The sequence below is a fragment of the Oncorhynchus mykiss genome, chromosome 32 (assembly GCF_013265735.2).
Source record: "Oncorhynchus mykiss isolate Arlee chromosome 32, USDA_OmykA_1.1, whole genome shotgun sequence".
NCBI classification, from domain to species: domain Eukaryota; kingdom Metazoa; phylum Chordata; class Actinopteri; order Salmoniformes; family Salmonidae; genus Oncorhynchus; species Oncorhynchus mykiss.
In genome coordinates, this window is record NC_050572.1 from 21,280,617 (window position 1) to 21,303,701 (window position 23,085).

The window sequence follows — 23,085 nt, forward strand, 5'->3', positions numbered from 1 at the left end:
TTACAAACTAATGTCTGCAGTTAATGTCTCTGCAGTGCAGTCCATAGCAGTTCATGTTTCTAGTCTGCAGTGCAGTCCATTGTGTGTTGGTGTGTTGGTGTCACAGGTGGGTTAAGAGGTGCCTCTATCGTGGACTCTCTTGATACCCTCTACATTATGGGGCTTGGTGAAGAGTACCAGGAGGCCAAGGAGTGGGTGGAGAACAACCTGAACCTCAATGTAGTAAGTGGGTCATTTTTCCCTTATTATAAATAATTAATGTTGTCAGTGGGGCTATACATAGGCCACTTTAAATCTAATCCAGCTGTTTAAATCTAATCCAGAACAGCGTGCAAGACACGCTGGGACGCTAGGGACGTCACTCTGAGAATGCTGGACCTGCATATCAATCATGGTTCAGGCAGGGAGATTATGCCCACTGAGAAGAAAATGAAAAACATCCTTAAATAACCCTGGAACCAAACCTCTGACAGCTCGTCAGACACAATAGAAAGTATCCCTCGTCTGTAATGAAAAGCAATCTCTCTTTCTTTCTTTCTTTCTTTCTTTCTTTCTTTCTTTCTTTCTTTCTTTCTTTCTTTCTTTCTTTCTTTCTTTCTTTCTTTCTTTCTTTCTTTCTTTCTTTCCCCCACAGGGTGGAGAGGCATCTCTGTTTGAAGTGAATATCCGCTACGTGGGTGGCCTGCTGTCTGCCTACTACCTAACAGGAGAGGAGGTGAGATCCATCCATCATAGTTTATTCATCACATTTCTACATTGCTTAACAGCGGTATTACTCAGCTATAATGTCTCCCACCGTTATATGAGGCCTAAAGATATCTGTCTTCCGGAAAACAGCTCTACATCCTCTTGCCTGATAATGTGGCCGTTCAAATAAATGACCTAGAATCAAAGAGAACCGCCATCACATCCTGGTTGATGTGTGCAGTTGTCAAAACGTATATATCCTATAATGCATCGATAATGGACAGATTAGAGAATTCCATCAATACCACACACACCACTGAAATTATGTAGGTTGATTGAGTTCTGGAATTTATCCACAATCAAGGCATTCTTTTTCAGAACTAAGCAGGCTCTGTCGTAGAATGATTCCATTGCAGTTGATCCATTGTGGGGATGGTCACAGCTGGGAACAGGATCAAGAACCAGACTATGAAGTAATTAAGGATATCGTTTTATGGCTCAGTTGTGCCTTCTCTAATTAAACAGTGTCTTAAAATCTGGGGCTGTATGTATCAAGTGTCTCAGAGTAGGAGTGCTGATTTAGGATCAGTTTAGCCTTTTAGATCACAATGATTACGATAACATGGACAGGGGGAACCTGATCCTAGAGCAGCACTCCTGCTCTGAGACATTTAACACATACAGCCCCAGGTATGACAGTTGGGAGGACATTCGGCACCATGGACAACTCCCAACAGCCCGTTTTTCTCCTTGTATGGTGATCAATTACACTGGGTGAGATGACAGTATATTTTCAGATTACCATGGCAACATGACTACCAGTATTAACTTCCTCTGCCAGAGCACTTTTCTTCACAAGGTTGTGCTCTCAGTTCTTGATGTGATTACAGGCTGTGCAATTTCAAGGACACTTGTGTAAGCCTTAAATAATTGTAAAGAGAGAGCTGGATTATTATCTTGATACAGTCTTTTCAGAAATGAAAGAAAACAACATACTCATCACAGTACCAGTTTCATTAAATCCTGCAGAGAGTTTTCTCTGACTTTTATATTGAGGGTTAATCAAGACTGCTTGTTTGTGGTTGCTGGCTGCTTTTTTCTCAAACAGAGGCAGTCATTTGTTTTAAAAGAATGCAGCATTTCAGATAGACGGAACACTGCTACAGGCACACAATGTCCCAAGCTCTTCTTTGACTCCAGCTTTGGCTTTACTTTGGTGAAATTCTTTCTTTTAGCTGCATGTCATATTTTGTGAGTTTGTCAAGCTGTGCCTGTGGATTTATACATGTTGTGTATCATTAGAGAATACTTATGTAGTCCACCTGGATATTAGGGCATGGTATGATACCAGTATTGAGATATTTGTTAGTATTGTGGTATGGAAACAAAACACAAAGAGGGATTTAATGTTGAAAACAAACATGATTATGTTGTCATCCAGAGTCACTTGTATTTATTTCTAAGCTATAGAACACAATATTTGACATAAAGCAGGTTTTAAAGGACCAAAGACTTTGTGTTTTTATTTTTGCTTTGTAAAAATGTGTGTAATACTGGTATTGTCGCAGCCCTGCTGGATACAACAAGGAGAGTCATTAGGCACCTTTCCTTTGGGGACATGCAGGACAGGAAACAATAAATGGGACACCAACTTTGCCACAGCTGTTATTAACACTTCCTGAAAAGTGATACACTGACAATGTGGTTTCGGCATAGAAGAGCTTGAACTAGATGCAGTCTACAAAAGGTGAACTACAACGAAGACTACAACACTCCTCCCCTTTCCTTGTCCCTTGCCAAACCCCACCCGCAACCAGACAGACACTGAGAAGAGGGATAGAAGAGGGCATGAAGCCCTGAGCTGTCCCATAAAGTCACTCATCTACTACTTTAGATGAACTCAACTGAACCAAACGCAACTGAGCTGTCTCAACCAAACTGAACTGATTTAACTGGACTGAACTGAACAGCTCTCTTGTCTCTCCAGGTGTTTAAAAGGAAAGTGGTGGAGCTGGGGAAAAATCTGTTACCTGCCTTCAACACTCCCACAGGCATACCACATGGAGTTGTCAACCTGGCCGGGTGGGTAGCATTTCCTAGTTTGCTATACAATACCTCTTCTGCTGGAGCAGGGTAGTCTTCACTGAAGCCATATACATAAACTGACACATTGTAGCTATGCTGTTGTAGGTAGCGTAATTCTTGGACTGTAAATAGATTGCAGGACTATATATCATGATCTAATTAGTTGCAGTGTGTCATCATGCATTACACTTGATGAACTCTGGATTTATCTAATCCCGGTAATACTATTAAAACCACAGTGGAAAAGACATTTGGATCGGAGTGAGAGAGGAAATCCACCCTGTTCATTTTTACTCAAAACGCATTTTCACTGCAGAAGTGAGAGTCATTATATTCAGTTTTGCCTGATGGCCCAGCTCTCCCTCCTAGTCCCTAGGGAAAGTAAGTGTGAAGTCAGTGAGAAGTGTGAAGCAATCTGCCATGGTCATTAGAGGGAGGGTAAGCTAAGCTGGTGCTCCTGGCAGCCTGTCAGCTTCCCTCTCCCCAGCTGTCAGTCAAAGGCGAATCTGGGATCGATGTGTCAGGTGTCTGGGAATGACAGAGGCTCAGAGTGGAGGAAGATCAACATCCCCCTCCTCCTCCAGATCTAAATATAGAATATTATGGAAGTGAATGAGGAACAGGTCTGGGTCGAAGAGAAAGACTAACAGGTCAGGATCTGCTCCTAATCTATCGCAGAATAGACTCTTGTCATCATGATTATTCTCCAGGTTCTTTTATCAGAAAGACAAAATAATATTTCAGACATGAACTGTGCTGTCTGCTGACAACTGGACAAAAAGAAGGATATCCAAGACACAACTATAGATTGCCTCAGCCTATAATGGTAATTCTATCCAATCAACGCTTTTCTGTCACAAGTACTTAGCCAATCAAGGCTTGTCACAGTTAGAAATGATTATTCTGTGTGATCAAAGCTGGTTAGAGCTTACCGCATATAATTTTGTCTGACTACAGCTACCTCCAATAAACACTAAAATAATAAGCCTGTGAAATTACTCATTTTAGGGCAAGACACTGATATTTCCACCATGTGCATTAGAGAGCATGATAGCCAGCACCTTTGCAGAAGAGCAGAAAAAATGATACATTAGTACATAAATATTACGTAGCCAATTTGAGTTGGATGTAAGTTATTCAGCTAACCATGGTGCAAATTACGGGGGAGTCGCGGGCTCAGCTCCCCTGAATGAGATGTTAAATCCCCTAAATGCAACAAAAGTCCCAACTTTAGGGAGGGTCTCGAAATAATTTCAATTTGACATGTTTCCTATTTGTTTAGAATGCAGTGGTAAATACATTGGAATATTTTATTTTCATATTTACCAATGAAATGAATACCCCCCACCTATCTGTCATGGTTTAGAAAATGTATTTCTATGTGGCGGTGCTGTCCATCCAATAGTGCTGAATTTCGGCCTCAGCTGACCTTCTTTATGTGTAGATGTTCCTTTGTACTTCCTCATTTTCAACATTTGTTTGCCATGCGACTTTGTTAAAAATAGCCTTTATTCCAATGCATTTGATTTATCCGTTGATTTATCATTGTTTGCTTTTGTCGGTCAGCTGTTTGGAGCGCTCGTTGTTTTGTTTTTCAGATGCGCGAGGGTACTGGTGATCTCTGCGTCAGAAGTAACAGACCATTTTATTTAGCTTCATTATGTTCTATCAATATTTGTTTTATTTCCTCGATCAGATGATGATGATGATGGTCAACAATATCAAGAGACAACTAGCCCACAGCTAGACACCAATGCACATCTAATCCATCCAACAATTATACGTTGATGACAGTAGGCCTATAGTTGACTATTTCGGTTAGAAGCATTCAATTTTGCAATGGCATTATTACATTATTTTGGATTTGTGTGCTCATGAGAACTGTTTTCACAGCGAAACATCATGAAATGTTACGTAGGCATAGTTACACTTACAGTGCATTTTCAGAGATCTCCAAGATCAATGATTCGTACAGGTTTTAGGTTCAATGTTCTAATTCAATTGTCAAATGCTTAACAATGATAAATAACACTGTCATTAATGTCATTAATGTAAGGAAAGAAAAGGTAGTGGTTTATGTCACATGATCTGTGAAGTCTCCCAAGCTTTAACTCATGAATTATGGACAACTCATGATTTAGATTCAAGTAACTTATTATTTTGAATGTAGGCTATTCTGCGTGTGTTGATGTCTTTAAAATTGCCTTGGCTGAGAGGCTCGGCTATCGGCATTGGTGTAGTCCTAGTGGAGAGTAAAAGCAAGTAAATGCTATTTACCCACGTTTAAAAAATAAAACATTTTTTAATAATGCATTGAAAGTAAAGGGAGAGTTACTTTTTATTTTACCGCGACCATCAATCAGAGTTTACCCATCATTTTTTTTACCACTACATCACTGGCTACCAGTAGGCCTACATATACAGTGGGGCAAAAAAGTATTTAATCAGCCACCAATTGTGCAAGTTCTCCCACTTTAAAAGATGAGAGAGGCCTGTAATTTTCATCATAGGTACACTTCAACTATGACAGACAAAATAAGGGGGGAAAAATCCAGAAAATCACATTGTAGGATTTTTAATGAATTTATTTGCAAATTATGGTGGAAAATAAGTATTTGGTCACTTACAAACAAGCAAGATTTCTGGCTCTCACAGACCTGTAACTTCTTCTTTAAGAGGCTCCTCTGTCCTCCACTCGTTACCTGTATTAATGGCACCTGTTTGAACTTGTTATCAGTATAAAAGACACAATCTCAAACAGTCACACTCCAAACTCCACTATGGCCAAGACCAAAGAGCTGTCAAAGGACACCAGAAACAAAATTGTAGACCTGCACCAGGCTGGGAAGACTGAATCTGCAATAGGTAAGCAGCTTGGTTTGAAGAAATCAACTGTGGGAGCAATTATTAGGAAATGGAAGACATACAAGACCACTGATAATCTCCCTCGATCTGGGCCTCCACGCAAGATCTCACCCCGTGGGGTCAAAATGATCACAAGAACGGTGAGCAAAAATCCCAGAACCACACGGGGGACCTAGTGAATGACCTGCATAGAGCTGGGACCAAAGTAACAAAGCCTACTATCAGTAACACACTACGCCGCCAAGGCCTCAAATCCTGCAGTGCCAGACGTGTCCCCCTGCTTAAGCCAGTACATGTCAAGGCCCGTCTGAAGTTTGCTAGAGAGCATTTGGATGATCCAGAAGAAGATTGGGAGAATTTCATATGGTCAGATGAAACCAAAATATAACTTTTTGGTAAAAACTCAACTCGTCGTGTTTGGAGGACAAAGAATGCTGAGTTGCTTCCAAAGAACACCATACCTACTGTGACGCATGGGGGTGGAAACATCATGCTTTGGGGCTGTTTTTCTGCAAAGAGACCAGGACGACTGATCCGTGTAAAGGAAAGAATGAATGGGGCCATGTATCGTGAGATTTTGAGTGAAAACCTCCTTCCATCAGCAAGGGCATTGAAGATGAAACGTGGCTGGGTCTTTCAGCATGACAATGATCCCAAACACACGAAGGAGTGGCTCCGTAAGAAGCATTTCAAGGTCCTGGAGTGGCCTAGCCAGTCTCCAGATCTCAACCCCATAGAAAATCTTTGGAGGGAGTTGAAAGTCCGTGTTGCCCTGCAACAGCCCCAAAACATCACTGCTCTAGAGGAGATCTGCATGGAGGAATGGGCCAAAATACCAGCAACAGTGTGTGATGACCTTGTGAAGACTTACAGAAAACGTTTGACCTCTGTCATTGCCAACAAAGGGTATATAACAAAGTATTGAGAAACTTTTGTTATTGACCAAATACTTATTTTCCACCATAATTTGCAAATAAATTCATTAAAAATCCTACAATGTGATTTTCTGGATTTTTATTTCTCATTTTGTCTGTCATAATTGAAGTGTACCTATGATGAAAAATACAGGCCTCTCTCATATTTTTAAGTGGGAGAACTTGCACAATTGGTGGCTGACAATACTTTTTTGCCCCACTGTATTTGAGGTTCAATACACATTGTAGCCTAGTCTAGTAAGTTGACAGTGTGTGTTAGGGTGAGCATCTCATTTTTCCCAGGACAGTTTCAGCCCCATTTCAGGTGTCCCAACTACAAAAAATATAAATTTGTCAGCAAGACACATCAATGAATTTAGGCCTATGACATTAGACACACTTTTTGGTGTTTTGTAACAGATGTCTATTTCCATTCATCAAATGCCATGCAGTTTGAATGCTGGAATTATTTTGTAGTAGACAAACATGCCTACCTTTTTGAAGTGATTTGTTTGACAGTCAGATGAAAATATCATGACTGGTTGTCTTCATGCCACATTAAAAGGAAATTCATTTTTACCGTTTAAATGACCTCTTTATTATTAGCCTATTATAGGCCATTATAGGCCATTATTATGGCCTATATATAAAAAATACACAGACCCCTGGATGTCATGGTGTAATTCAGCTAACCGAACAATATTAGCAACTTCACCCTCACATTTCAACAAATGTAGAACTTGCAAATTGGGAGGATCATTGTGTTCATAAAATTCTGAATGTGCCCAATGCATCATTTATGTGTTATTGCTGGTACAACTTCTACAATACAGTAGGCAGGTTTCAAATGTTACATTTCTCTTGCCTGGCTACCCAGACTCCTTGCACCGGCAAAACACTACGCCGTGCCCACGGACTTCTCCGGAATGGTTTTGGATCTGAGTACCTCCCCGACGCTTCACCGAATGTGAACAAGTTCGGGGCTGTCTGATTGGTCCAGAAACAGAATGGGTTGGGCTAGAGACAGAACATATGTGGGCGGTTTGAATAATCGTAATTGGCTTTGATACTCTGATTGGTTAGAGACGATCCAATCGCTCCACGTCACCACAAACGACTTCAATGATGGCTGTCTCAGACTAAAGTATGTAGCAAACGACAAAGCAACGGAAAGAATTTAGTGTGAGTTGTCAGGCTTGCATTTCTCTCTCATGTCTGTTCCTGTTTTAGTGATTCCAGGAGGTGGTCCGGAGGGGATTTGGGGAGGAGCAGTGTTCTAGCAGAGTTTGGAACCCTGCATCTGGAGTTTGTTCATCTGTCAGAACTCACCAATGATCCCATTTATACCGAGAAGGTGAGTGCTGTAACTCCACAAGCCTCACATATAATGCTTTTGTTTTCAAGTCTTTAAAATCAGATGTAATGTGAAAATAACACGTACTTAGAAAGAATACCCCATATTGAGCTCAACTGTTAAATAAATTAACTTGTTTTTTGTCTCTCTCGCCCTCTTACTTCTCTACACCTTCAGGTTATGAATATTAGGAAACACCTGAACCAGCTGGACAAGCCACGTGGCCTCTACCCAAACGCTCTCAACCCAGTCAGTGGGAATTGGGAACAGCGTAAGTCACCATCTGACTATTGAGTGATTGCAGTCCTTCATTAAACTAAGAGGGATTACATTGTTCTTTAATGTTATTGTCCTGTCTGCGAACAGCCACTTGTTACATGGCATGGCAGATCATGCGTTATTGCTTATCTTTTTCAGATTATGTCTCCATTGGGGCCCTTGGTGACAGTTTCTACGAGTATCTAATAAAATCCTACCTGATGTCAGACAGGACAGATGAAGTTGCTAAAAGAATGTACTATGCTGCACTGGAGGTACACATACAAGTCTATGGCCAGTCTATGGTTGCATGCTATGCCATATAATGCTATAACAGCAGAAAAGCAATAGGTGAAGCGTGAGAACAAGAACAGAACCATAGAACAGAGCAGGAGAAGAGAGATCGCGAAAAGAGGCAAAGACATTTGATGAAAAATAGATATATATTTTTTACTAATATCAATTAACCAACATTTCTGAAAATGCATATATATCGCGTTTTGGAATGAAACTCTTCACATGTTTTTTACTAATGATACCCATCTACTGTACACTGCTTTAGGCCATAGAGAATAACCTAGTCCAGAGGTCTCCTGGGGGGCTGATCTACGTGGCTGAGTGGAGAGGGGGTATCCTGGACCACAGGATGGGTCACCTGGCCTGCTTCTCTGGAGGGATGATTGGGATCGGGGCTGAACACGGCAGTCCAGAGACCAGGCAGCACCAACTGGACCTGGCTGCTAACATCACCCATACCTGCCATGAGTCCTACAGGCGTACACGTAGGAACACATCTATATATATACTCAAAACACAGTTCAAAGCCCAATCAATGCCTTACAGGGTGTTGTAATTGACATGCTGTCATGGCATATTCACAATTCATTAGTTAAAGTCTTAACAGTTTTTACTATAGGGCCCCACAAAGAGGATGGATTCAAAATGAATCGCCATTAGTTAATGCTTTTTTAATCAAGGCTTTTCTATTTGGCTTTTCAGTATTTTACAGGCGAAGGGTGAAAACAAACAACAAATCCTCTACCACTCTCAGTCCTATGCTCCAACAAAGCCCCACCCCCAACCAGATATGGCATTACATCATTAGTTATTGCTTGACAGGTTTAATAGTTAGTCACCTGTAAAGGTGTTAACAGTAAGAATCCACTAAAAGGATGGACTAATGATGAATTACCATTAGTTAATACTTAACAAGCTTTCATAAATAGCATGATCAATAACAAAACAATAACATTGTCACATCTCTTACATAACATGAAATAGCATTACACATTTTATTCAATTTCATTGCCTTAGATATTTACCTGACACAATTAAGTCATATGGGAACTGAAGTACGAAGTTAGGGGTTTGAGAAAATGTTTGAGAGACATTCATATTGCCATTGTATGTGAAAAGGTGTCACCCTGATCTCTGAAGGCCTGTGTAGGTGTCACCCTGATCTCTCTGAAGGCCTGTGTAGGTGTCACGCTGTATGTCGTCATACTCATCAGGGTCTGCGAAGATGTTGTCAAGAGTTTCATAAATAGAGGCTCTGGTCCTCACACTCACATCTGACAGCACTAACTCCTCTGACAGCACTTTCTCCTCTGACATCACTTCCTATTCTAACATCACTTCCTTCTCTGACATAACTTCCTGCTTCTCCTCTTCGGTGTACAGTAGATGAGAACTGAAGCTTTAGCAGCCAGGGCAACGCCCACCACAGCCGGTACAGAAAGCAAAACAGACACTGTGAAGTCACACCTATGTTAAGGTCCAAGAGGGTAGAGTTCTGAGCTCATATCTTGTTCTCAGCCATACAGTAGTACTGGATCATGTCTCCCAGACTGACACTTATGTATCGTTCTCTTCCTTCTCCTGTCGGTACGACTTCAGTCCCATTGCTCATGTACCACGTTTAAGACTTCACTGGTGGGTTGGCATCACTGCTGCCCTCCTCTATTTTACCACTGACTGACACTGAAGTGTTCTTGGGGCCATATTTCACAATAAGTGTACCTCAAATGGGAGATTCTCAAAGCCTCTTACAATAGAGAAGTAGCTGCCTGAATGCCCTTTTCTGACTGCCTGTAGAAACGTGACCTTGGACTAAGTAACTAAAGTTTGGACAGGAAGTCTTGCAGAAGGAGATCAGGACTGATTCTCCCTCTTTGCAGTGGGAGGAGTAACTTTTACGTTTGTAACAGACAGATTGACCCCAAATGGATCACGGTATGACGCACCGTACCCCTTTGCTTTTTAAACGTGAATTTGTTCTCTTTCTCCTTGTTACCATGGTGCTCTTCCCGATCCGGGAAGTCCAAGTATTTGAAAACCATTTTTGACCATATTGTGTGATGGTTTGAATGCTGGGATAATTTTATATATTTATTTTACCTTTATTTAACCAGGCAAGTCAGTTAAGAACAAATTCTTATTTTCAATGACGGCCTAGGAACAGTGGGTTAACTGCCTGTTCAGGGGCAGAACGACAGATTTGTACCTTGTCAGCTCGGGGATATGAACTTGCAACCTTTCGGTTACTAGTCCAATGCTCTAACCACTAGGCTACCCTGCTGCCCCATAATGCGTAATTGCAAAGGATTTTGACAGGTATCCCAATGAAGTCGCAGATGGTCTTGTGCAGGAGAGTGAAGATCCTCACATCCTTTTACGGCACAGGAGTAACCGCCTGCTTCCTCACTGCGGTCCAGATGTATCTGGCTTATAGAAGATTCCCCCAAATGTCATGAAGCTACTCAAAACGTCTGTAATACCCTTTCGTCATCTGTGAAGTCTTCGGGAATGGTCATGTCCTTACATTTCTTATTGCTGCCATTGTTAAACCAGACTAAGTCACCTGTCCGCAAAAAGTCAGCATCGGGGAAATTGTAGTTCATGTTCACTGACGGACACTATGAAGGCACAAACTTTCTTCTCATTGCAAATCACTGCATCTACATTTGACAGACTGGATATAAAGAGGAACAGTCCTGCAAACATGCTTCTTGCCAAAGTGACGGGCATCACTTAGAATGTGAAAGGGAGATCCTCCAATACCTACCAACTTACTGGCAGTGCAGTTGAACAAAGTGTTAGTTTGAGATTGTGTCCTAATACCTAATGGAAGCCAAGCTTCAGTTTCTGATACAGATCTGATTTCCTGTTAACATGTGTTTATCAAGATGCATAACTCGCAGGGTGGACATTGAGGCTATAATGAGTTATATATTCATAGGTCCACATAAAAATCAATGTACAGTGCATTCAAATCAAACTTTATTTGCCACATGTGCCGAATACAACAGGTTTAAACTTTACTGTGAAATGCTTACTTACAAGCCCTTAACCAACAGTGCAGTTCAAAATAAAAAAGTAATAATAAAAAGTAACACAATAAGAATAACAATAAGAAAAACAATAACGAGGCTATATACTGTACAAGTGGCACCAGTACCGAGTCAGTGTGCAGGGGTACAGGCTAGTTGAGGAAATCAGTACATGTAGGTGGGGGCAAAGTGACTATGCATAGGTAAGAAACAAGCAGGGAGTAGCAGCAGTGTACACAAGGGAAGGGGGGGAGAGCCAATGTAAATTGTCTGGTGGTGATTTTTAGGAATTGTTCAGCATTCTAATGGCTTTGGGGTAGAAGCTGTTGAGGAGCCTTTTGGTCCATGCGCTCTGGGACCGGAGTGCTTGGGTGACTGGAGTCTCTGACAATTTTATGGGCTTTCCTCTGACACAGCCTATTATATAGGTCCTGGATGGCAGGAAGTTTGGCCCCAGTGATGTACTGGGCCATTCGTACTACCCTCTGTATCGCCTTACGGTCAGATGCCGAGCAGTTGCCATACCAGGCTTTGATGCAACCGGTCAGGATGCTCTCGATGGTGCAGGGGGCCCATGCCAAATCTTTTCAGTCTCCTGCGGGGGAAAAAGTTTTGTTGTGCCCTCTTTACGACTGTCTTGGTATGTTTGGACCATGATAGATCATTGGTGATGTGGACACCAAGGAACTTGAAACTCTCGACCTACTCCACTACAGCCTCGTCGATGTTAAACAACTTCTTTGGGATGGGGGCAGCATTTTCACTTTTGGATGAAAAGCGTGCCCAGAGTTAACTGCCTCCTACTCAGTCCCAGATGTTAATATATGCATATTATTATTAGTATCGGATAGAAAACACTCTGAAGTTTCTAAAACTGTTTGAATGATGTCTGTGAGTATAACAGAACTCATATGGCAGGCAAAAGATCCAAACAGGAAATGGGAAATCTAAGGTTTGTAGTTTTTGAACTCAGCCCCTATCAAATACACAGTGGGATATGGGTCATTTTGCACTTCCTAAGGCTTCCACTAGATGTCAACTGTCTTTAGAATGTTATTTCAGGCTTCTACTGTGAAGTGGTCCGAATGAGAAGGGATTGAGTCAGAGGTCTGGCAGCAGCCTCGATCTCAGTCACGTGCATTCACATGAGAGGTAGCTCTCGCTCCATTGCTTTTCTACAGACAATGGAATTCCCCGGTTGGAACATTATTGAACATTTATGATAAAAACATCCTAAAGATTGATTCTATACGTAGTTTGATATGTTTCTACGACCAGTAATATAACTTTTTGAACTTTTCGTCCGACGTTCGGCTGGACCTGAACGCGTGTTTGGATTTGTTTACCAAACACCCTAACAAAAGAAGCTATTTGGACATAAATTATTAACTTTATCGAACAAATCAAACATTTTATTGTGGAACTGGGATTCGTGGGAGTGCATTCTGATGAAGATCATCGAAGGTAAGTGAATATTTATAATGCTATTTCTGACTAATGTTGACTGCGCAACATGGCGGATATTTATTTTGGCTGGTTTGGGCTCTGAGCTTCGTACTCAGATTATTGCATGGTATGCTTTCTCCGTAAAGTTTTTTTTAAATCTGACACAGTGGTTGCATTAACTTTTTATGGCTGCAGAGGCAGTATTGAGTAGCTTGGATGAAAAGGTGCCCATTGTAAACGGCCAGCTCCTCAGTCTCAGTTGCTAATATATGCATATTATTATTAGTATTGGATAGAAAACACTAAAGTTTCCAAAACTGTCAAAATATTATCTGTGAGTATAACAGAACTGATATTGCAGGCGAAACCCTGAGGAAAATCAAAACAGGAAGTGGCTTCTATTTTGAAAACTCCATGTTCCATAGCCTCCCTTTGCTCCATTTAAAGGGATATGAACCAGATTCCTTTTCCTATCGCTTCCTCAAGGTGTCAACAGTCTTCAGACATAGTTTCAGGCTTTTATTTTGAAAAATGAGCCAGAACGATAACATCGCGTCAAGTGGTCACATGAGCTTTGCATACCTATTGCTTTTCCCTCTCCTACTGTGAAAGACATTTGCGGTTGATATATTATCGATTATATATTTTAAAAACAACCTGAGGATTGATTATAAAAAAACGTTTGACATGTTTCTGTGGACATTATGGAAACTATTTGGAATTTGTCTGCGTTGTCATGACCGCTCTTTCCTGTGGATTTCTGAACATAACGTGACAAACAAACTGAGGTATTTTGGATATAAAAATCATCTTTATGGAACAAACAGAACATTTTGTTGTGTAACTGGGAGTCTCGTGAGTGAAAACATCCGAAGATCATCAAAGGTAAACGATTAATTTGATTGCTTTTCTGATTTTTGTGACCGAGCTACCTGATGCTAAGTGTACTTAATGTTTATGATGCGATCAATAAACTTACACAAACGCTTGGATTGCTTTCGCTGTAAAGCATAATTTCAAAATCTGACACAACAGGTGGATTAACAAAAGGCTAAGCAGTGTTTTCCTATATTGCACTTGTGATTTCATGAATATAAATATTTATAGTAATATTTATTTTATTTAGCGCTATGCTATTCAGCAGTTGTTGATGACACTTATCCCGATATCGGGATTGCAGCCATAACAAGTTAAGGAGAAGTGTATCTAAAGTTCCATGCATAACACTTGAATTTTCATCAACATTTATAATGAGTGTTTTTGTGAATTGATGTGGCTCTCTGCAAAATCACAGCATGTTTTGGAACTACTGAACATAACACGCCAATGTAAAATGAGATTTTTGGATATAAATATGCACTTTATAGAACAAAACATGCATGTATTGTGTAACATGAAGTCCTATGATTTTCATCTGATGAAGATCATCAAAGGTTAGTGATTAATTTTATCTCTATTTGTACTTTTTGTGACTCCTCTCTTTGGCTGGAAAAATGGCAGGGTCTTTCTGTGACTTGGTGGTGACCTAACATAATCGTTTGTGGAGCTTTCGCTGTAAAGCATTTTTGAAATCAGTCACTGTGGCTGGATTAATGAGAATTTTATCTTTAAAATGGTGCCTAGAACTTGAATGTTTGAGAAATTTGATTTATGAGATTTCTGTTGATTTGTATTTGGCACCCTGCAATTTCATTGGCTGTTTCACAGCCAGTCCTAGACAGGTTAATGGGGGCCTGTTTGGCCCACCTTTTCCTGTAGTCCACGATCAGGTCTTTGTCTTGCTCATATTGAGGGAGAGGTTGTTGGCAGTGTGGTGCCAGGACAGTTCTCTGACCTCTTCCCTATAGGCCGTATCATCGTTGTCGGTGATCAGGCCTACCACTGTTGTGTCATCAGCAAACTTAATGATGGTGTTGAACTGTTGTCAATGAACAGCGTTCTCACATAGGTGTTCATTTTGTCCAGGTGAGAAAAGGCAGTGTGGAGTGCGTTTGAGATTGCGTCATCTATGGATCTGTTGGGGCTGTATGCGAATTGGAGTTGGTCTAGGGTGTCTGGGAGGATGCTGTTGATGTGAGCCATGACCAGCCTTTCAAAGAACTTCATGGCTACCGACGTGAGTGCCACGGGCGGTAATCATTTAGGCAGGTTACCTTCGCTTCCTTGGGCACAGTGACTATGGTGGCCTGCTTGAAACATGTAGGTATTACAGACTCGGTCCGGGAGAGGTTGAACATGTCAGTGTAGACACTTGACAGTTGGTCTGCGCATGCTTTGAGTACACGTCCTGGTAATCCGTCTGGCCCAGCGGCTTTGTGAATGCTCACTTGTTTAAAGGTTTTGTTCACATTGGCTACCGAGAGCGTTATCACACAGTCATCCAGAACAGCTGGTGCTCTCGTGCATATACTTCAGTGTTGCTTGCCTGGAAGCGAGCATAAAAGGCATTTATCTCGTCTGGTAGGCTCGCGTAGCTGGGCAGCTTGCACCTGGGTTTCCCTTTGTAGTCCGTAATAGTTTTCAAGCCCTACCACATCCGACGAGCATCAGAGCCGGTGTAGTAGGATTCAATCTTAATCCTGTATTGACGCTTTGCTTGTTTGATGGTTCGTCTGAGGGCATAGCGGGATTTCTTAAAAGCGTCCAGATTAGTCTCCCTTTCCTTTAAGCGGCAGCTCTAGCCTTTAGCTCGATGCAGATGTTGCCTGTATTCCATGGCTTCTGGTTGGGATATGTACGTTCAGTCACTGTGGGGATGACATCTATGCACTTATTGATGAAGCCGATGACTGAGGTGGTGTGTTCCTAAATGCCATTAGATGAATGTCGGAACATATTCCAGTCTGTGCTAGCAAAACAGTCATGTAGTGTTGCATCTGCGTCATCTGACCACTTCCGTATTGAGTGAGTCACTAGTACTCCCTGCTTTAGTTTTTGCTTGTAAGCAGGAATCAGGAGGATAAAATTGTGGTTAGATTTGCCAAATGAAGGGTGGGGGAGAGCTTTGTATGCATCTCTGTGTTTGGAGTAAAGTTGGGCTAGGATTTTGTTTTCCCTGGTTACGCGTGACATGCTGGTAAAAATGTGGTAAAACTGATTTTAAGTTTGCCTGCATTAAAGTCCCTGGCCACTAAGAGCGCCTCTTCTGGGTGAGCATTTTCTTCTTTGATTATGGCCTGATAGAGTTGGTTGAGAGCTGGCTTTGCTTTGTGGTGGTAAATAGATGGCTACGAATAATACAGATGAGAACTCTCTTGGTAGATAGTGTGGTAAGGTACTCTACCTCAGGCGTGCAATACCTCGAGACTTCTTTAATTCTCGATACTACCCATCCCGCATGCGGGAGCGTAACGTAGCCTCAAACTAATTAGCATAACGCAGCGGACGTAAATCACCCTAAAAAATGTTCCTATTCATGAAAATCACAAATGAAATATATTGAGACACAGCTTAGCCTTTTGTTAATCACACTGTCATCTCAGATGTTTAAAATATGCTTTACAGCCAACGCTAGACAAGCATTTGTGTAAGTTTATCATGGCATAATGCTATGGCTAGGCTCTGCTAGCATCAGGCAACATTTTCACAAAAATAAGAAAAGCAATCAAATTAAATAATTTACCTTTGAAGAACTTCGGATGTTTTCACTCAGGAGACTCCCAGTTAGATAGCAAATGTTCCTTTTTTCCAAAAATATTATTTTTGTAGGCAAAATAGCTCCGTTTGTTCTTCACGTTTGGCTGAGAAATCGACCGGAAAATGCAGTCACTACAACGGCAAATTTTTTTCCAAATTAGCTCCATAATATCGACAGAAACATGGCAAACGTTGTTTAGAATCAATCCTCAAGGTGTTTTTCACATATATATTCGATAATATATCCATTGGGACAATTGGTTTCTCATAAGAAGCGATTGGAAAAATGGCTACTTGTGTACTTTACGCAAGATTTTCTGCCAGAGCCATCATGTGACCACTTGCTAAATGTGGTCCCTTACGGCTATTCTTCAACATAAATGCGTAAAAAGACGTCACAATGCTGTAGACACCTTGGGGAATACGTAGAAAACTTAAGCTCATTTGTAGCTCATTCACAGCCATATAAGGAGTCATTGGCATGAGGCGGTTTCAAAAAATGCGGCACTTCCTGATTGGATTTTTATCTGGGTTTCGCCTGTAACATCAGTTATGTTGCACTCACAGACAATATCTTTGCAGTTTTGGAAACGTGGGAGTGTTTTCTATACAAAGCTGTCAATTATATGCATAGTCGAGCATCTTGTCGTGACAAAGTATCTTGTTTAAAACGGGAACATTTTTCATCCAAAAATGAAAATACTGCCCCCTAGTTATAAAAGGTTAATATTAGACATCGCGCACGAGCTGTTATTGACCAAAAGACACACACCCCCACCCCTCGTCTTACCAGAGGTAGCGTCTCTGTCCTGCCGGTGCATAGAAAATCCCGCCAGCTCTATATTGTCTGTTTCTTCGTTCAGTTACGTCTCAGTGAAACATATGTCACTGTTTTTAATGTCCTCTTGGTAGGATAATCTTTATTTAATTTTTATTTTTTTTAACCTTTATTTAACTAGGCAAGTCAGTTAAGAACAAATTCTTATTTTCAATGACGGCCTAGGAACAGTGGGTTAACTGCCTGTTCAGGCAGTTAACCCAACCTTCCGGTTACTAGTCCAACGCTCTAACCACTAGGCTACCCTGCCGCCCCTAATAGTAGGTCATCAATTTAATTTTCTAACGATTGCGTGTTAGCAAGGAGAATGGAAGGCATTGGGAGTTTACTCGCTCGCCTCCGGCTTCTCAGAAAGATCCCTGATGTGCTTTCCCTTTTCCTGCGTCTTTTCTTCACGTAAAAGGCATGGATCTGGGCCTGTTCCATTGACAGCAGGACATCCTTCTTGTCAGACTCATTAAAGGAAAAAGTTTATTCCAGTCTGTGTTGAGTAATCGCTTTTCTGATGTCCAGAAGTTATTTTTGGTCATAAGAGACGGTAGCAGCAACATTATGTACACAATAAGTAAAAAATAAATAAAAAGTTACACAAAAGGCAAAAAAAAAAAAAAAAATTGCACAATTGGTTTGGAGAACGTAAAATGTCAGCCATGTTCTTCGGCTTTTTCCACATTTTGTTACGTTACAGCCTTATTCTGAAATGGATTAAATCGTTTCCCCCCCTCATAAATCTATACAATACCCCATAATGACAAAGCAAAAACTGTTTTTTCAAAATTTCTGCTAATTTATTATAAAAAAAAAAAAACTGAATTATCACATTTACAAAAGTATTCAGACCCTTTACTCAGTACTTTGTTGAAGCACCTTCAACAAAGTACTGAGTAAAGGGTCTGAATACAGCCTCGAGTCTTCTTGGGTATGATGCTACAAGCTTGGCACACCAGTATTTGTGGATATTCTCCCATACTTCTCTGCAAATCCTCTCAAGCTCTTTCAGGTTGGATGGGGAGCGTCACTGCACAGCTATTTTCAGGTCTCTTCAGAGATGTTAGATCGGGTTCATGTCCGGGCTCTGGCTGGGCCACTTAAGGACATTGAGACTTGTCCCGAAGCCACTCCAGCGTTGTCTTGGCTGTGTGCTTAGGGTCGTTGTCCTGTTGGAAGGTGAACCTTTGCCCCAGTCTGATAACCTGCTTCAGAGGGCTCAGGATTTCATCAAGGATCTCTCTGTACTTTGCTCCGTTCATCTTTCCCTCAACCCTGACTAGTCTCCCAGTCCCTGCCACTGAAAAACATCCCCACAGCTTGATGCTGCCACCACCATGCTTCACCATAGGGTTGGTATTGGCCAGGTGATGAGCGGTGCCTGGTTTCCTCCAGACGTGACGCTTGGCATTCTGGCCAAAGAGTTCAATCTTGGTTTCATCAGACCAGAGAATCTCGTTTCTCATGGTCTGTGTTCTTTTGGTGCCTTTTGGCAAACTCCAAGCAGGCTGCCATGTGCCGCTTGGTGGTTCCAAACTTCTTCCAACTTCTTCCATTTAAGAATGATGGAGGCCACTCTGTTCTTGGGGACCTTCAATGCTGCAGACATTTTTTGGTACCCTTCCCCAGATCTGTGCCTTGACACAATCCTGTCTCTGAGCTTTACGGACAATTCCTTCGACGTCATGGCTTGGTTTTTGCTCTGACATTTTTTTATTTATTTATTTCACCTTTATTTAACCAGGTAGGCTAGTTGAGAACAAGTTCTCATTTGCAACTGCGACCTGGCCAAGATAAAGCATAGCAGTATGAGCAGACAACACAGAGTTACACATGGAGTAAACAATTAACAAGTCAATAACACAGTAGAAAACAAAGGGGGAGTCTATATACAATGTGTGCAAAAGGCATGAGGTAGGCGAATAATTACAATTTTGCAGATTAACACTGGAGTGATAAATGATCAGATGATCATGTACAGGTAGAGATATTGATGTGCAAAAGAGCAGAAAAGTAAATAAATAAAAACAGTATGGGGATGAGGTAGGTGAAAATGGGTGGGCCATTTACCAATAGACTATGTACAGCTGCAGCGATCGGTTAGCTGCTCAGATAGCTGATGTTTGAAGTTGGTGAGGGAGATAAAAGTCTCCAACTTCAGCGACATGCGCTGTCAACTGTAGAACCTTTATATAGACAGGTTTGTGCCTTTCCAAATCATGTCCAATCAATTGAATTTACCACAGGTGGACTCCAATCAAGTTGTAGAAACATCTCAAGGATGATTAATATAAATAGAATGCACCTGAGCTCAATTTCAAGTCTCATAGCAAAGTTTAATTTTTTTATAAATCTGAAAAGAAATCTAAAACTCTGTTTTCACTGTCGTTATGGGGTATTTTGTGTAGATTGATGAGTATTTTTTTATTTTTTTTAATCCATTTTAGAATATAGATGTACTGTGACAATATGTGGAAAAAGTCAAGTGGTCTGAATACTTTCCAAATGCACTGTATACAGTACCAGTCAAAAGTTTGGACACACCTACTCAGTCTAGGGTTTTTCTTTATTTTCCGATTGTAGAATAATTGTGAAGACATCAAAACTATGAAATAACATATGGAATCATGTTGTAACTAAAGTGTTAAACAAATCAAAATATATTTTATATTTGAGATTCTTCAAAGTAGGTACCCTTTGCCTTGATGACAGTTTTGCACACTCTTGGCATTCTTTCAACCACCTTCATGAGGTAGTCACCTGGAATGCATTTCAATTAACAGGTTTGCCTTGTTAAAAGATCGTTTGTGGAATTGCTTTCCTTCTTAATGAGTTTGAGCCAATCAGTTGTGTTGTGACAAGGTAGGGGTGGATTACAGAAGATAACCCTATTTGGTAAAATACCAAGTCCATATTATGGCAAGAACAACTCAAGTAAGCAAAGCGAAACGACAGTCCATCATTACATTAAGACATGAAGGTCAGTCAATCCGGAAAATGTCAAGAACTTTGAAAGTTTCTTCAAGTGCAGTCGCAAAAACAATCAAGCGCTATGATGAATCTGGATCACATGAGAACCGCCACAGGAAAAGAAGTGCCAGAGTTACCTCTGCTGCAGAGGATAAGTTCATTAGAGTTAACTGCACCTCAGATTGCAGCCCAAATAAATGCTTCACAGAGTTCAAGTAACACACACCTCAACTGTTCAAGGAGACTGCGTGAATCAGGCCTTCGTGGTCAAATTTCTGCAAAGAAATCCCATATGGTTTGCGCTAAGTTCAACTATCATTTGTTTTTCAACGGGATAATGACTCAAAACACACCTCCAGACTGTGTAAGGGCTATTTGACCAAGGAGAGTGATGGAGTGCTGCATCAGATGACCTGGCCTCCACAATCACCTGAACTCAACCCAATTGTGATGGTTTGGGATTAGTTGGAAGAAAAAGCAGCCAACAAGTGCTCAACATATGTGGGAACTCTTTCAAGAATGTTGGAAAAGCATTCCTCGTGAAGATGGTTGAGAGAATGCCAACGCTGTGCAAAGCTGTCATCAAGGCAAAGGATGGCTACTTTGAAGAATATACAGTATGTTTTGATTTGTATAACACCTTTTTGGTTACTACATGATTCCATATGTGTTATTTCATAGCTTTGATGTCTTATTATTCTACAATGTAGAAAATAGTCCAAATAAAAACCCTTTTAATGAGTAGGTGTGTCCAAACTTTTGACTGGTACTGTGTTTACAGATATGCATATGGGTAGCCTATAGACATCCAGGGACATCTAGAGTATAATTATATTTATATAAGTATAGAGTATTATAAGAGCATCTGCAAGTAGTTGCAGGGAATAAAGTGAACCTGTAAGATTGTAGGGTGTGATCTAGCTGTAACGCTCCCTTCTCTAGGTACATACTGCCCAGGGATTGAACCCCGGTCTCAATCCCTGAGTTTAGCACCTTGGCAGAAACAATTGTATTCATACAGCTTTCTCTCTAATATGACTATTCTCCAGCATATTACATAATTATGATGCACAATAATAAAATATTAAATATGCACAATACAAAAAATATTAAATATATGCATATCCAGTGTTTCCTCAACAGGTGCTGGAGATCAAACAATATGTTTAGCATAATGCATTGTCCATTCTAATCCAACCTAAAAATCCAACAGCCACTAAGCTGGGCCCAGAGGTGTTCCGGTTTGATGATGGAGCGGAGGCCACAGCACCCAGAGTAAACGAAAGGCATTACATCCTGAGGCCAGAGGTCGTGGAGAGCTACATGTACATGTGGAGACTGACCCATGACCCCAAGTACAGAGAGTGGGGCTGGGAGGCTCTGGAGGTGAGGCCATACATTTACAGTGCCTTCGGAACGTATTCAGACCCCTTGACTTTTTCCACATTTTTAAAAATTGATTAATTGTTTTTTTCCCCTCAACAATCTACACACACTAACCCACAATGCAATAACAGTTTTTTTTTTAAATGTTTTGGCTAATTTATGAAAAGTTTTTAAAAAACGAAATATGACATTTTACATACACTACCGTTAAAAAGTTTTGTCACTTGTTTTTTGAAAGAAAAGCAACAAAAAAAGTCCATTAAAAGAACATCAAATTGATCAGAAATACAGTGTAGACATTGTTAGTGTTGTACATGACTATTGTAGCTGGAAAAGGCTGATTTTTTAAATGGAATATGTCATAGGTGTACAGAGGCTCATTATCAGCAACCATCACTCCTGTGTTCCAATGGCATGTTGTGTTAGCTAATCCAAGTATATCATTTTAAAAGGCTAATTGATCATTAGAAAACCCTTTTGCGCCAATGTTATCACAGCTGAAAACTGCTGTCCTGATTAAAGAAGCAATAAAACTGACCTTCTTTAGACAAGTTGAGTATCTGTAGCATCAGCATTTGTGGGTTCGATTACAGGCTCAGAATGGCCAGAAACAAATAACTTTCTTCTGAAACTCGTCAGTCTATTCTTGTTCTGAGAAATGAAGGCTTTTCCATGCGAGAAATCGCCAAGAAACTGAATATCTCGTACAACGCTGTGTACTACTCCCTTCACAGAACAGAGCAGACTGGTTCTAACCAGAATAGAAAGAGGAGTGGGATGTCCTGATGCACAACTGAGCAAGTGGGACAAGTACATTAGAGTGTCTAGTTTGAGAAACAGCTTCATTAAATAGTACCCGCAAAACACCAGCTCAACGTCAACAGTGTAGAGGCGACCCCTGGGATGCTGGCCTTCTAGGCAGAGGTGCAAAGAACAAGCCATATCTCACACTGGCCAATAAAAAGGAACGATTGAGATGGGTAAAAGAACATAGACACTGGACAGAGATACGGCTTTTTCTTTGCAACTCTGCCTAGAAGGCCAGCATCCCGGAGTTGCCTCTACACTGTTGACGTTGAGCTGGTGTTTTGCGGGTACTATTTCATGAAACTGCCAGTTGAGGACTTGTGAGGCGTCTGTTTCTCAAACTTGACACTTTAATGTATTTGTCCTGTTACTCAGTTGTACACCGGGGCCTCCCACTCTTTCTATTCTGGTTAGAACAAGTTTGCGATGTTCTGTGAAGGGAGTAGTATATAGCGTTGTACGAGATCTTCAGTTTCTTGGCCATTTCTCGCATGGAATAGCCTTCATTTCTCAGAACAGAAC

At 40.9% G+C, this 23,085-nt stretch overlaps 1 protein-coding gene across 3 annotated transcripts in view; it reads left to right on the top strand.

Moving 5' to 3' along the window:
• The window catches only part of LOC110488071 (mannosyl-oligosaccharide 1,2-alpha-mannosidase IC), a 29,783-nt gene that overhangs the window by 3,052 nt on the left and 3,646 nt on the right, over window positions 1–23,085 (top strand). For 2 of the 3 annotated variants that reach the window (XM_021560052.2, XM_036970681.1), the window contains 8 exons: window positions 107–222; window positions 635–715; window positions 2,675–2,769; window positions 7,782–7,905; window positions 8,083–8,176; window positions 8,323–8,438; window positions 8,726–8,945; window positions 21,584–21,756. In XM_021560052.2, the coding sequence (XP_021415727.1) occupies window positions 107–222; window positions 635–715; window positions 2,675–2,769; window positions 7,782–7,905; window positions 8,083–8,176; window positions 8,323–8,438; window positions 8,726–8,945; window positions 21,584–21,756 (1,019 nt within the window). The remainder of the gene's footprint in view (window positions 1–106; window positions 223–634; window positions 716–2,674; window positions 2,770–7,781; window positions 7,906–8,082; window positions 8,177–8,322; window positions 8,439–8,725; window positions 8,946–21,583; window positions 21,757–23,085) is intronic. The other variant, XR_005041281.1, reaches the window with a different exon arrangement.